Source organism: Oncorhynchus gorbuscha, linkage group LG20, assembly GCF_021184085.1.
Source record: "Oncorhynchus gorbuscha isolate QuinsamMale2020 ecotype Even-year linkage group LG20, OgorEven_v1.0, whole genome shotgun sequence".
NCBI classification, from domain to species: Eukaryota; Metazoa; Chordata; class Actinopteri; order Salmoniformes; family Salmonidae; genus Oncorhynchus; species Oncorhynchus gorbuscha.
In genome coordinates this window covers 39,425,438-39,441,476 of record NC_060192.1, presented here as the reverse complement: position 1 = coordinate 39,441,476, position 16,039 = coordinate 39,425,438, and the positions used below count along the sequence as shown (strand labels likewise).

Here is a 16,039-nt window from a genome sequence, read left to right as displayed (position 1 = left end):
TCGTATCTTATGATCGTATCTTATGATCTGCATGTTGATGACATTCTCCCGTATAATCAATCTATCCAAACACAGCGTGGTTTAAGGTGGGGAATGTCAATTTAAGCATTTTTATTAAATTGGCCTTTAAAAAAAATATGTATTTAACGAAAGTATCTGTGATAATCTATTAGACCAATCAGTGTGCGTCTTACATAGCACGGCGACGGCGCCCGACTCGAACATGAGGCATTCATCTCTGTTCCTGGTTTCCACGATGACGCTGTACGGGGGCGGGTCCAACTTGTGGTAGATGCGATATCCTTTGCTGAAGGCCATGCTAGATCCAAGATGAGGCTGCCAATGATGTCACACCTGGAACAAAAAAGGACACAGGAAGTAAGTGCTGATTTACAATGACTGTGATGTGGTTGTTTTAAATGCACTGACTGTGAGTCGCTCCGGATAAGAGCGTCTGTTAAATGACCAACATGTAATGAATGCTAAATGTATGACAGCTAGCCTGTTTCACCAGGAGAGGAGAGATACTGTACGTGTGAGCGTAGGAGTCAGATTTGGACCGCCCCCCACAAAAAAAAACATTTGCAAAATGCATATCTGCATGCTGAGTGTTCGTGCTCCTTACATGCTGACCACATCGCTCGCGTTGCAAAATAAATTGTACATGTTATTCAATCATTGCACCCACATTGCTAGCGAGGTTATGCGTAGCCAGGCGCTAAAATAGAACTTTGTTCTATTTGTGACGCTTGACGTGCTGCAAGTGCATTTCAGGTATCCCAGGACAAATGCAACAGCAAGCTAGCTAGCTAAATGGCCGTGAATGTTTCATGTGTTTCGACCTGTCGCCAAAATAATATAGTTGGTTCAGAGTTCGTTTTGATATTTCAACCTGTATGTCCTGATCGCGTCTGGTGTGGGTGGACAAAAATCAACATCCACGCAATGGGGAACGCACGCGCCCGGTCTAGTCAGGATGTCGCACGCGCCCGGTCTAGTCAGGATGTCGCACGCGCCCGGTCTAGTCAGGATGTCGCACGCGCCCGGTCTAGTCAACCACCCGAACCACTGCCTGTTCACCCCACTATCATCCAGAAGGCGAGGTCAGTACAGGTGCATCAAAGCTGGGACCGAGAGACTGAAAAACAGCTTCTATCTCAAGGCCATCAGACTGTTAAACAGCCACCACTAACACTGAGTGGCTGCTGCCAACACACTGTCATTGACACTGACCCAACTCCAGCCATTTTAATAATGGGAATTGATGGGAAATGTAAATATATCACTAGCCACTTTAAACAATGCTACCTTATATAATGTTACTTACCCTACATTATTAATCTCATATGCATATGTATATACTGTACTCTACATCATCGACTGCATCCTTATGTAACACATGTATCACTAGCCACTTTAACTATGCCACTTTGTTTACTTTGTCTACACACTCATCTCATATGTATATACTGTACTCGATACCATCTACTGTATGCTGCTCTGTACCATCACTCATTCATATATCCTTATGTACATGTTCCTTATCCCCTTACACTGTGTATAAGACAGTAGTTTTGGAATTGTTAGTTAGATTACTTGTTGGTTATCACTGCATTGTCGGAACTAGAAGCACAAGCATTTCGCTACACTCGCATTAACATCTGCTAACCATGTGTATGTGACAAATAAAATTTGATTTGATTTGATTTGATGTCGCACGCGCCCGGTCTAGTCAGGATGTCGGACAAGCGCCCCCGGTCTAGTCAGGATGTCGGACAAGCGCCCCCGGTCTAGTCAGGATGTCGGACAAGCGCCCCCGGTCTAGTCAGGATGTCGCACGCGCCCGGTCTAGTCAGGATGTCGGACAGGCGCCCCCGGTCTAGTCAGGATGTCGGACAGGCGCCCCCGGTCTAGTCAGGATGTCGGACAGGCGCCCCCGGTCTAGTCAGGATGTCGGACAGGCGCCCCCGGTCTAGTCAGGATGTCGGACAGGCGCCCCCGGTCTAGTCAGGATGTCGGACAGGCGCCCCCGGTCTAGTCAGGATGTCGGACAGGCGCCCCGGTCTAGTCAGGATGTCGGACAGGCGCCCCCGGTCTAGTCAGGATGTCGGACAGGCGCCCCGGTCTAGTCAGGATGTCGGACAGGCGCCCCCGGTCTAGTCAGGAAGTCGGACAGGCGCCCCCGGTCTAGTCAGGAAGTCGGACAGGCGCCCCCGGTCTAGTCAGGAAGTCGGACAGGCGCCCCCGGTCTAGTCAGGATGTCGCACGCGCCCGGTCTAGTCAGGATGTCGCACGCGCCCGGTCTAGTCAGGATGTCGCACGCGCCCGGTCTAGTCAGGATGTCGCACGCGCCCGGTCTAGTCAGGATGTCGGACAGGCTCGCCCGGTCTAGTCAGCATGTTAGGCTACGGGACTAACTGTCAAAAAGGCTCCAAAGTGTTCTAGTTCTGAAAGACTTCAACTTACAGTTGTGATCATATTTCTGATCATCTCTTGTCTGTTCTACCGCACCGTGGAAAGGCCAAGGAACTACTATACTCTCTGCTGACAGACCATCACCATTTCTATTGTCAGTCCATCAAGTAGGCAGGGTAGCCTTGTGGTTAGAGCGTTGGACTAGTAACCGGAAGGTTGCCAGTTCAAACCCCCGAGCTGACAAGGTACAAATCTGTTCCTAGGCCGTCGCTGTAAATAAGAATTTGTTCTTAACTGACTTGCCTAGTTAAATAAAGGTTAAAAAAAATGTTATTTTTTATTTTATTTTTTAAGTAGGGTGATGGACAAATAAGGCACATAACATGTGCAGTATAAAGGATTGGAAGCATTTCATACAATCACAGGCTACGGCTTTCCATATAGAAATATAGAGAGTATTCAGACCCCTTGAATTTTTCCAGATTTTGTTACATTACAGCATTATTCTAAAATGTATTAAAATTGTCACTCTCTCAATCTATACACAATACCCAATAATGACAAAGCAAAAACAGGTTTAGAAATTTTTGCAAATGTTTTTTTTTTTTTTAAATACAAAAACTGAAATATCACGTTTACATAAGTATTCAGACCCTTTACTCAGTACTTTGTTGAAGCACCTTTGGCAGCGATTACAGCCTGGAGTCTTCTTGGGTATGACGCTACAAGCTTGGCACACCTGTATTTGGGGAGTTTCTCCTCATTCTTCTCTGCAGATCCTCTCAAACTCTGTCAGGTTAGATGGGTTGTGTTGCTGCACAGCTATTTTCAGGTCTCTCTAGAGATGTTAGATCGGGTTCAAGTCAGGGCTCTGGCTGGACCAATCAAGGACATTCAGAGACTTGCCCCGAAGCCACTCCTGCGTTGTCTGGACCAGGTTTTCATCAAGGATCTCTCTGTACTTTGCTCGAGACTATAAGTGCTGCACAACGTGCATCAACAAAGTACTGTATACATGGTCTGAATACTAATGATATGTCTGGGTTTTTTTTGTGCAAAAATGTCTAAAAAACTGTTTTTGCTTTGTCACTACGGGGTATTGTGTGTAGACTGATGAGGGGAAAAAAATGTGGGAAAAAATCAAGGGGGTCTGAATACTTTCTGAATGCCCTGTGTATAGGGGGATAGAACCATCCCAGCTATACAGATTTTTCTATGAAAAGTCAGAATCATTAAATCAACATTTGAAAATAAATAACCAAATTAAATATTAAAAAAGAATATAATCAAATAAAAAATAAAATACATTTGGTACTGTCCGTATAGAACTTATTTTGGGGTAGCAGGTTCAGGAATGGCTGAAGAATTGAAACATTTACCTATATTGAAGTCAACTCTGCAAATAGCACTGCTGGGTGATTTGAAAAGTCATAGTCAATCGATCAATAGCATAATAATACTCAATACTCAAAAATGTCTATCTTTAAATTTACAATCTCTCAAAACTATGAGAATAAAAAGGTTGAGCTTTTGTGAAACATCATAGCGGAAAAATATATGGCAAATAGAAATCCAAAATGGATGGTGTTGAGAGACAGATGGGAGGAGTTGAAGGATGGGACTGGATGATGTTGAGAGAAAGATGGGAGGAGTTGAAGGATGGGACTGGATGGTGTTGAGAGAAAGATGGGAGGAGTTGAAGGATGGGACTGGATGATGTTGAGAGAAAGATGGGAGGAGTTGAAGGATGGGACTGGATGGTGTTGAGAGAAAGATGGGAGGAGTTGAAGGATGGGACTGGATGGTGTTGAGAGAAAGATGGGAGGAGTTGAAGGATGGGACTGGATGATGTTGAGAGAAAGATGGGAGGAGTTGAAGGATGGGACTGGATGATGTTGAGAGAAAGATGGGAGGAGTTGAAGGATGGGACTGGATGGTGTTGAGAGAAAGATGGGAGGAGTTGAAGGATGGGACTGGATGGTGTTGAGAGAAAGATGGGAGGAGCTGAAGGGTGGGACTGGATGGTGTTGAGAGAAAGATGGGAGGAGTTGAAGGATGGGACTGGATGGTGTTGAGAGAAAGATGGGAGGAGTTGAAGGATGGGACTGGATGATGTTGAGAGAAAGATGGGAGGAGTTGAATGATGGGACTTGATGGTGTTGAGAGAAAGATGGGAGGAGTTGAAGGATGGGACTGGATGATGTTGAGAGAAAGATGGGAGGAGTTGAAGGATGGGACTGGATGGTGTTGAGAGAAAGATGGGAGGAGTTGAAGGATGGGACTGGATGGTGTTGAGAGAAAGATGGGAGGAGTTGAAGGATGGGACTGGATGGTGTTGAGAGAAAGATGGGAGGAGTTGAAGGATGGGACTGGATGATGTTGAGAGAAAGATGGGAGGAGTTGAAGGATGGGACTGGATGATGTTGAGAGAAAGATGGGAGGAGTTGAAGGATGGGACTGGATGGTGTTGAGAGAAAGATGGGAGGAGTTGAAGGATGGGACTGGATGGTGTTGAGAGAAAGATGGGAGGAGCTGAAGGGTGGGACTGGATGGTGTTGAGAGAAAGATGGGAGGAGTTGAAGGATGGGACTGGATGGTGTTGAGAGAAAGATGGGAGGAGTTGAAGGATGGGACTGGATGGTGTTGAGAGAAAGATGGGAGGAGTTGAAGGATGGGACCGGATGGTGTTGAGAGAAAGATGGGAGGAGTTGAAGGATGGGACTGGATGGTGTTGAGAGAAAGATGGGAGGAGTTGAAGGATGGGACTAGATGGTGTTGAGAGAAAGATGGGAGGAGTTGAAGGATGGGACTGGATGGTGTTGAGAGAAAGATGGGAGGAGTTGAATGGAGCTGAAGGGTGGGACTGGATGGTGTTGAGAGATAGATGGGAGGGGTTGAATGATGGGACTGGATGGTGTTGAGAGAAAGATGGGAGGAGTTGAATGGAGCTGAAGGGTGGGACTGGATGATGTTGAGAGAAAGATGGGAGGAGTTGAATGGAGCTGAAGGGTGGGACTGGATGGTGTTGAGAGAAAGATGGGAGGAGTTGAATGGAGCTGAAGAGTTGGACTGGATGGTGTTGAGAGATAGATGGGAGGGGTTGAGGGTAGCTGAAGGACTGGATGGTGTTGAGAGAAAGATGGGAGGAGTTGAATGGAGCTGAAGGGTTGGACTGGATGGTGTTGAGAGAAAGATGGGAGGAGCTGAATGGAGCTGAAGGGTTGGACTGGATGGTGTTGAGAGATAGATGGGAGGGGTTGAGGGTAGCTGAAGGACTGGATGGTGTTGAGAGAAAGATGGGAGGAGTTAAATGGAGCTGAAGGGTGGGACTGGATGGTGTTGAGAGATAGATGGGAGGAGCTGAATGGAGCTGAAGGGTGGGACTAATAACAACAAGATAACCAATGTAAAACATATGATGTCTGTAAAATGTGTATAGTATGTACAGTCTATTAGATGGAAGTAGAAGCCTAAGTTTGGTTGTCCATTAGTTTACTCCAATTAGGGAAGGGGTGGTAGGGTTAGGGGACAATAAAGGAAATATAAAAATGGATGCAGACAATTATACTGATGGAAGACCTCAATCTGAAATATTAAAGCTGATCTATCCCTTAAAAATGGTTTAGCCTACACTGCATTACACACTACAATGGACAGGTTGTCCCAATCATAATCCCTGGTGATTTAAACCTTAACTAATGGCTCTATGTGGCCAGTCAAATGGTTCTTCAAAAAAGTTCAAATGTATTCGTCCTAAAAAAAAGGCAATATCTGTACCCGTGTACTAGGTACTGATGTCCCGTTCAGTTAGAGAGGGAAGACTAGGTCCTACTGATGTCCCATTCAGTTAGAGAGGGAAGACTAGGTCCTACTGATGTCCCATTCAGTTAGAGAGGGAAGACTAGGTCCTACTGATGTCCCATTCAGTTAGAGAGGGAAGACTAGGTCCTACTGATGTCCCATTCAGTTAGTTGAGAACACCTTTATTTAGCCAGGTAGGCTAGTTGAGAACAAGTTCTCATTTACAACTGTGACCTGAAGTTAAAACCAGGGCTCGAATCGAGGGCGTATATGCTGAGGGTATATCGAGGGGGCATGCTGAGGGTAAAACGAGAGGGCATGCTGACAGTATATCGAGGGGTATGTCGAGGGGGCATGCTGAGGGTATGTCGAGGGGGCATGCTGAGGGTATGTCGAGGGGGCATGCTGAGGGTATGTCGAGGGGGCATGCTGAGGGTATATCGAGGGGGCATGCTGAGGGTATGTCGAGGGGACATGCTGAGGGTATGTCGAGGGGACATGCTGAGGGTATGTCGAGGGGACATGCTGAGGGTATATCGAGGAGGCATGCTGAGGGTATATCGAGGGGGCATGCTGAGGGTATATCGAGGGGGAATGCTGAGGGTATATCGAGGGGGGTATGCTGAGGGTATGTTAAGGTAAATGGCTAAAAGCATAGGCTTTTATCCCTGTTAGCTTAACATTGAAAATAATTAAATGGACCTGATTATAAAAAGCGATCTATAACAATGCTTTATGCTAGAAACAAGCTGTAAAATGTCGTGGAAAGACTGGTGACGCCGAGGCATATATGGGATATATTCAGAGTCTGCGCTACAACCTTCTACATTTACATTTACATTTAAGTCATTTAGCAGACGCTCTTATCCAGAGCGACTTAGTCGAGGAGAGAAAATATTTACTTTGCTTAGGAAGTAAATGTGTAATTCTGTCACTATCAATTGACATTGAAAATTTCAATAGGCTGTAGAAAACTAAATTAAAAATACATGTATATATATTTCAATAGGCTGTAGAAAACTAAAAAAAAAATATATATATTTCTTAGAATTACATAATAAGTAAACATAAAATGCCTTATTAGGCTATATGGTCATTCTAGAGTGCCTTTCCATTCACTTTTATAAGCAGGAGTTTAGCCAGTGTTTGGTTTGAGAATCATGCAGTGAGCTATGCATGCCGAGTTGGTTCATTTAGCCTAGCAGATGTTCTTATATTTCCATGCCCTAATCACAGCCAACACAAATCTATTTTATTACAATATCATGGAATTAAATACATTAAAATAAGAAAAAGATCGTTTTCCAAATAGAAGATTTGTGTTCGCTGTGTAAAAAAAAAAAAAAAGAAAGTACTTTTCTTTAATTCATTGATGACCAGATAGTTCAGTTGTTCCTGGTTCTGTTGTTCCTGGTTCAGTTGTTCCTGGTTCAGTTGTTCCTGGTTCTGTTGAGCTAAAATGTTTAGAGTTGATAGACAACTTTATCATTGTTCCAAACTTTTTTTAAACAATAGCCTGAATAGAAATTAAAATGTCTCCGGTGTTCCAGCAATGTGCTCATTGGTCGTCATGCTCTGTGGTGGATTATTTTGTTATTTTATTTTTAAGTTCCTGCTCGTCTCCAGTCATGTAAAATGATGTAGAACTGCATGAAATGCGTTTATAAAAGGCCCTTTTTTCCCCCATTCGGACCGTAAATAAGAGTAGTAAGTGTATATCTAATGCTCTGGTCTGTGTTGGGAGTCAGGGTAAACGGTAGACATGTTCTCTGCTGTCCACGTTATGTTTTAATTATTGTTTTGGGTAGAGGGTCGCCTGTTATTTTTCATTCTTAACTGCTGCATCAGATTCATAGCTTTAAATATATCAGGCCAACTGGTTGTAGGAATTGGGGATCTATCGTCCCACAACTGTCCCCAGAGTCTGTTTGGGCTATTTCTTTGTCGACAAAGACCAATAGAATAGGTCAACGTCTCTGATACCAGCTGTAGCCTGGTACACTACACGCGCTCAGCCATGCCGTAGTTTTTTTGCTTACAGTGATTGAGTTATATTATTATTAAGAATAAATTATGACAATCTACCCATCATATTACGAATAGTACACTATCTTACATAAGTCTGCAAATGCTATGATGCACGTGAAGCATTATTACAATAGTTGCATTTTTTATGGTGACAATTCACCATCCCCAAACTTGAAAATCGCACTCAGCCCAATGCATAACCTAGTGATTTTGCTGTTCGTCACTCGGCAGTAAAATGTGGATAGTTATACTAAAAAGTACACATATGTTAACTTTATTTAACTAGGCAAGTCAGTTAAGAAAAAAAATTATTATTTTCAAATGACGGCCTAGGAACAGTGGGTTAACTGCCTGTTCAGGGGCAGAACGACATATTTTTACCTTGTCAGCACAGGGATTTGAACTTGCAAACATTCGGTTACTAGTCCAACGCTCTAACCACTAGGCTACCTGCTGGTTACTAGTCCAACCACTAGGCTACCTGCTGGTTACTAGTCCAACCACTAGGCTACCTGCTGGTTACCGGCCCAACGCTCTAACCACTAGTCTACCTGCTGGTTACCGGCCCAACGCTCTAACCACTAGTCTACCTGCTGGTTACCGGCCCAACGCTCTAACCACTAGGCTACCTGTCTCTAACCACTAGGCTACCTGCTGGTTACTAGTCCAACGCTCTAACCACTAGAATACCTGCTGGTTACTAGCCCAACGCTCTAACCACTAGGCTACCTACTGGTTACTAGTCCAACGCTCTAACCACTAGGCTACCTGCTGGTTACTAGTCCAACGCTCTAACCACTAGGCTACCTGCTGGTTACTAGTCCAACGCTCTAACCACTAGGCTACCTGCTGGTTACTAGTCCAACACTCTAACCACTAGGCTACCTGCTGGTTACTAGTCCAACGCTCTAACCACTAGGCTACCTGCTGGTTACTAGTCCAACGCTCTAACCACTAGGCTACCTGCTGGTTACTAGTCCAAGGCTCTAACCACTAGGCTACCTACTGGTTACTGGCCCAACGCTCTAACCACTAGTCTACCTGCTGGTTACCGGCCCAACGCTCTAACCACTAGGCTACCTACTGGTTACCGGCCCAACGCTCTAACCACTAGGCTACCTGCTGGTTACCGGCCCAACGCTCTAACCACTAGGCTATCTGCTGGTTACCGGCCCAACGCTCTAACCACTAGTCTACCTGCTGGTTACCGGCCCAACGCTCTAACCACTAGTCTACCTGCTGGTTACCGGCCCAACGCTCTAACCACTAGGCTACCTGCTGGTTACCGGCCCAACGCTCTAACCACTAGGCTATCTGCTGGTTACGAGTCCAACCACTAGGCTACCTGCTGGTTACTAGCCCAACGTTCTAACCACTAGGCTACCTGCTGGTTACTTGCCCAACGCTCTAACCACTAGGCTACCTACTGGTTACTGGCCCAACGCTCTAACCACTAGGCACCCTGCTGGTTACCGGCCCAAAGCTCTAACCACTAGGCTACCTACTGGTTACTAGTCCACCGCTCTAACCACTAGTCTACCTGCTGGTTACTAGTCCAACGCTCTAACCTCTAGAATACCTGCTGGTTACTAGCCCAACGCTCTAACCACTAGGCTACCTACTGGTTACTAGTCCAACGCTCTAACCACTAGGCTACCTGCTGGTTACTAGTCCAACGCTCTAACCACTAGGCTACCTGCTGGTTACTAGTCCAACGCTCTAACCTCTAGAATACCTGCTGGTTACTAACCAACCACTAGGCTACCTACTGGTTACTGTCCAACGCTCTAACCACTAGGCTACCTGCTGGTTACTAGTCCAACGCTCTAACCACTAGGCTACCTGCTGGTTACTAGTCCAACGCTCTAACCACTAGGCTACCTGCTGGTTACTAGTCCAACGCTCTAACCACTAGGCTACCTGCTGGTTACTAGTCCAACGCTCTAACCACTAGGCTACCTGCTGGTTACTAGTCCAACGCTCTAACCACTAGGCTACCTGCTGGTTACTAGTCCAACGCTCTAACCACTAGGCTACCTGCTGGTTACTAGTCCAACGCTCTAACCACTAGGCTACCTGCTGGTTACTAGTCCAACGCTCTAACCACTAGGCTACCTGCTGGTTACTAGTCCAACGCTCTAACCACTAGGCTACCTGCTGGTTACTAGTCCAACGCTCTAACCACTAGGCTACCTGCTGGTTACTAGTCCAACGCTCTAACCACTAGGCTACCTGCTGGTTACTAGTCCAACGCTCTAACCACTAGGCTACCTACTGGTTACTGGCCCAACGCTCTAACCACTAGTCTACCTGCTGGTTACCGGCCCAACGCTCTAACCACTAGGCTACCTACTGGTTACCGGCCCAACGCTCTAACCACTAGTCTACCTGCTGGTTACCGCCCAACGCTAGGCTACCTGCTGGTTACCGGCCCAACGCTCTAACCACTAGGCTATCTGCTGGTTACCGGCCCAACGCTCTAACCACTAGTCTACCTGCTGGTTACTGCCCAACGCTCTAACCACTAGGCTACCTGCTGGTTACCATCACTAGGCTATCTGCTGGTTACTCCAACCACTAGGCTACCTGCTGGTTACTAGCCCAACGTTCTAACCATTACCTGCTGGTTACTTGCCAACGCTCTAACCACTAGGCTACCTACTGGTTACTGGCCCAACGCTCTAACCACTAGGCACCCTGCTGGTTACCGGCCCAAAGCTCTAACCACTAGGCTACCTGCTGGTTACCGGCCCAACGCTCTAACCACTAGGGTACCTGCTGGTTACCGGCCCAACACTCTAACCACTAGGCTACCTGCTGGTTACTAGCCCAACGCTCTAACCACTAGGCTACCTGCTGGTTACTAGTCCAACGCTCTAACCACTAGGCTACCTGCTGGTTACCAGTCCAACACTCTAACCACTAGGCTACCTGCTGGTTACTAGTCCAACGCTCTAACCACTAGGCTACCTGCTGGTTACTAGTCCATCGCTCTAACCACTAGGCTACCTGCTGGTTACTAGTCCAACGCTCTAACCACTAGGCTACCTGCTGGTTACTAGGCCATCGCTCTAACCACTAGGCTACCTACTGGTTACCAGTCCACCGCTCTAACCACTAGGCTACCTGCTGGTTACAGGCCCAACGCTCTAACCACTAGGCTACCTGCTGGTTACTAGGCCATCGCTCTAACCACTAGGCTACCTACTGGTTACTAGTCCACCGCTCTAACCACTAGGCTACCTGGCACAAAACCACTAGGCTACCTGCTGGTTACTAGCCCAACGCTCTAACCACTAGGCTACCTTGGTTATCGGCCCAACGCTCTAACCACTAGGCTACCTGCTGGTTAAAGTCAACGCTCTAACCACTAGGCTATCTGCTGGTTACTTTCCAACCACTAGGCTACCTGCTGGTTACTAGCCCAACGTTCTAACCACTAGGCTACCTACTGGTTACTGGCCCAACGCTCTAACCACTAGGCACCCTGCTGGTTACCGGCCCAACGCTCTAACCACTAGGCTACCTGCTGGTTACCGGCCCAACGCTCTAACCACTAGGCTACCTGCTGGTTACCGGCCCAACACTCTAACCACTAGGCTACCTGCTGGTTACTAGTCCAACGCTCTAACCACTAGGCTACCTGCTGGTTACTAGTCCAACGCTCTAACCACTAGGCTACCTGCTGGTTACTAGTCCAACGCTCTAACCACTAGGCTACCTGCTGGTTACTAGTCCATCGCTCTAACCACTAGGCTACCTACTGGTTACTGGCCCAACACTCTAACCACTAGGCTACCTACTGGTTACTAGTCCAACACTCTAACCACTAGGCTACCTACTGGTTACTGGCCCAACACTCTAACCACTAGGCTACCTACTGGTTACTGGCCCAACACTCTAACCACTAGGCTACCTACTGGTTACTGGCCCAACACTCTAACCACTAGGCTACCTACTGGTTACTGGCCCAACGCTCTAACCACTAGGCTACCTACTGGTTACTAGGCCACCGCTCTAACCACTAGGCTACCTGCTGGTTACTAGTCCAACGCTCTAACCACTAGGCTACCTACTGGTTACTAGTCCAACACTCTAACCACTAGGCTACCTACTGGTTACCAGTCCAACACTCTAACCACTAGGCTACCTACTGGTTACCGGCCCAACACTCTAACCACTAGGCTACCTACTGGTTAGGCCTATTTAACACTCTAACCACTAGGCTACCTACTGGTTACTGGCCACTCTAACCACTAGGCTGGTTACTAGTCCAACACTCTAACCACTAGGCTACCTGCTGGTTACTAGTCCAACACTCTAACCACTAGGCTACCTGCTGGTTACTAGTCCAACGCTCTAACCACTAGGCTACCTACTGGTTACCGGCCCAACGCTCTAACCACTAGGCTACCTACTGGTTACTAGTCCAACGCTCTAACCACTAGGCTACCTGCTGGTTACTAGGCCAACGCTCTAACCACTAGGCTACCTGCTGGTTACTAGTCCACCGCTCTAACCACTAGTCTACCTGCTGGTTACTAGTCCAACGCTCTAACCACTAGGATACCTGCTGGTTACTAGTCCACCGCTCTAACCACTAGGCTACCTGCTGGTTACTAGTCCACCGCTCTAACCACTAGTCTACCTGCTGGTTACTAGTCCAACGCTCTAACCACTAGGATACCTGCTGGTTACTAGTCCAACGCTCTAACCACTAGGATACCTGCTGGTTACTAGTCCAACGCTCTAACCACTTACCTACTGGTTACTAGGCCAATGCTCTAACCACTAGGCTACCTGCTGTTTACTAGTCCAACGCTCTAACCACTAGGATACCTGCTGGTTACTAGTCCAACGCTCTAACCACTAGGCTACCTGCTGGTTACTAGGCCAACGCTCTAACCACTAGGCTACCTGCTGGTTACTAGTCCACCGCTCTAACCACTAGTCTACCTGCTGGTTACTAGTCCAACGCTCTAACCACTAGGATACCTGCTGGTTACTAGTCCACCGCTCTAACCACTAGGCTACCTGCTGGTTACTAGTCCACCGCTCTAACCACTAGTCTACCTGCTGGTTACTAGTCCAACGCTCTAACCACTAGGCTACCTGCTGGTTACTAGCCCACCGCTCTAACCACTAGGCTACCTGCTGGTTACCGATCACTCTAACCACTAGGCTACCTACTGGTTACTAGTCCAACGCTCTAACCACTAGGCTACCTGCTGGTTACTAGTCCAACGCTTAACTAACCACTAGGCTACCTGCTGGTTAATTCACTCTAACCACTAGGCTACCTACTGGTTACTAGGCCAACGCTCTAACCACTAGGCTACCTACTGGTTACTAGTCCATCACTCTAACCACTAGGCTACCTACTGGTTACTAGTCCATCACTCTAACCACTAGGCTACCTACTGGTTACTAGGCCAACGCTCTAACCACTAGGCTACCTACTGGTTACTAGTCCAACGCTCTAACCACTAGGCTACCTACTGGTTACCGGCCCAACGCTCTAACCACTAGGCTACCTACTGGTTACTAGTCCAACGCTCTAACCACTAGGCTACCTACTGGTTACCGGCCCAACGCTCTAACCACTAGGCTACCTACTGGTTAAGGCCCAACGCTCTAACCACTAGGCTACCTACTGGTTACTAGTCCAACGCTCTAACCACTAGGCTACCTACTGGTTACCGGCCCAACGCTCTAACCACTAGGCTACCTGCTGGTTACTAGTCCAACCACTAGGCTACCTACTGGTTACCGGCCCAACGCTCTAACCACTAGGCTACCTGCCGCCCCGAACATCGTGTGCGGTAAGGACACATGTCATTGCATCCTAGACTTGCATGTTCTGTTAAAAATGAATGACCATCATCTACATGTAATGTCTGTCATTCTGAGCACCGTGGGTGGACACCCTAATCGGGTTACACACCCAATGCACATGGGTACGGTACATTTCTCAAATGTCCAGTAAAAAAAATTTTGAAGTTGCCTTTTAAATGTCCGGCGCCACATTTCATAACGGAAACCCTGATACATGAACATATTTACAATTCAAATAAATACAAACTTCAAGAGTTGAGCAGTTTGATAGGATGTTGGCACAAAACTAGTAGCTGCTCTCAGATTTGTATGCCTGGAGGTCGTTCAGTGTGTGTGTTTTAAAGTCAAAAAGGTTATCAGTTCCTCTTCTTTCCCACTCTTTTTTTTGTAACTGTCATTTATCGTCATCATCATCATCATCACCACCACACCTTGCTGTAGAAAAAAAAAAAACATTGCCAGTGTGTGCATCTGCAATATCCTGGTGCCGCAGGGGCATACAACGCTGCTATCAGACATCACACAGCGATGATGCTGTCTTGGATTGGGGTCACAATCCCTACCCAGCCCTATTGATAAACATGAGCTAACTGCCCATCGGTAGGTTGACTCACAAAGTTTTAATACCGACAAAAATAAAAACAACCATTAGCTACGTATTCGGTAGTACAATATATTATTTACCAATGACTTCCAAAATATTGTAATAATGAGTGACACATTGCGACATACAGTGTAGGCCTATTTAATAGCAAGGTAGATTATAATTGCCAAGGCTGCAGTCCGCAAGATACCTGGAGGTTTACCAACGACTAGGCCGAGAAGGAAAGACCGAACAAAACAATAACAAACCAAATAATGATAAATCTATCGAGCCAGTCACGACTTGTGTGTAAACCCGACTGAGTGCCCAAGATGCGCAGCTCTCTTTCCAAGTGGCCACGACAGATCGGGTTTTTATTTTATTTGTGTTGTTGATCTTTGCCTAGTGCTGCATTGCGAAGATGACAGCCTCCCCATCCCCCCTTTTTTAGATTTCAATAGCTTAACACCTCTTGTCACGAAGGGGGGAAATGTATGACTTTTGTCTTTCCCTTGTCTTGGGGATGATTAGGGGACAATCTAGTTAACGTTAACTAACGATAGGCGCGGTGGGAATTCACACCGGATGGATTTAGTTAGTTAGTAATCACATCAGCAGCTCACGGTAACTCATTTCATTTAACAAATTGCTGCAAATAATATTGAAATGTTTCTCTTGCTCATGACAGCTTATGTAGCTAGCCACAAAAAAAACACATCACCAGCTAAGGAAGGCTAACGTTTGCTTATTTCCTCGTATTCATCCATCGCTTTTGAATGGTCGATTTCTTTGAGCAAATGTCCGCAACTTGACACATTGCGAGCAAACAAACTGCAGACTGACTATTGTTGTTCAATCGTCTTTTGAAGTGTTTCATACACCGTAGGGGGAAAAAAAAAATGTATATTTGCTAAACCTCTTACCGTTTCTCCCCGCCGGGTTTTTCGTCTCACAATCCCCTCCTGGTCCGTCTTCTTCTTCTTCTTCTTCTTCTTGAAATTTGTATTGGCAGATCGCTTCCAATTGAAAAGGTGAAAACACCACCACCTACTGTCCTGGAGTGTGAGGCCGGTGTTAAATATCTATTTCTCTTACCTTGCCCTGTGTTTCCGCCTACCGTTCTGGAGGGTGAATTCATTCCACTTTGTGACAACAACAAAAAGAAGGGGGAGAGGATTGCTCTACCAACCACCTTACAATCATTAAAACATCACACTATTCTACTACTTGGCCCTATCCAGGCTGCAGAAGGGAGGATTGCCCTACCAACCACCTTACAATCATTAAAACATCACACTATTCCACTACTTGGCCCTATCCAGGCTGCAGGGGGGAGGATTGCCCTACCAACCACCTTACAATCATTAAAACATCACA

General features: G+C 46.6%; 1 protein-coding gene across 1 annotated transcript in view; it reads right to left on the bottom strand.

Moving 5' to 3' along the window:
• Positions 1–15,704, bottom strand: part of synj1 (synaptojanin 1) — a 131,051-nt gene extending 115,347 nt beyond the window's left edge. The window contains exons 1-2 of the mRNA XM_046317536.1: positions 15,586–15,704; positions 195–354 (exon numbers count right to left, since the gene is read on the bottom strand). Of these exons, the coding sequence (XP_046173492.1) occupies positions 195–318 (124 nt within the window). The 5' untranslated portion in view covers positions 319–354; positions 15,586–15,704. The remainder of the gene's footprint in view (positions 1–194; positions 355–15,585) is intronic.
• Between the last annotated feature and the right edge of the window lie 335 nt (positions 15,705–16,039).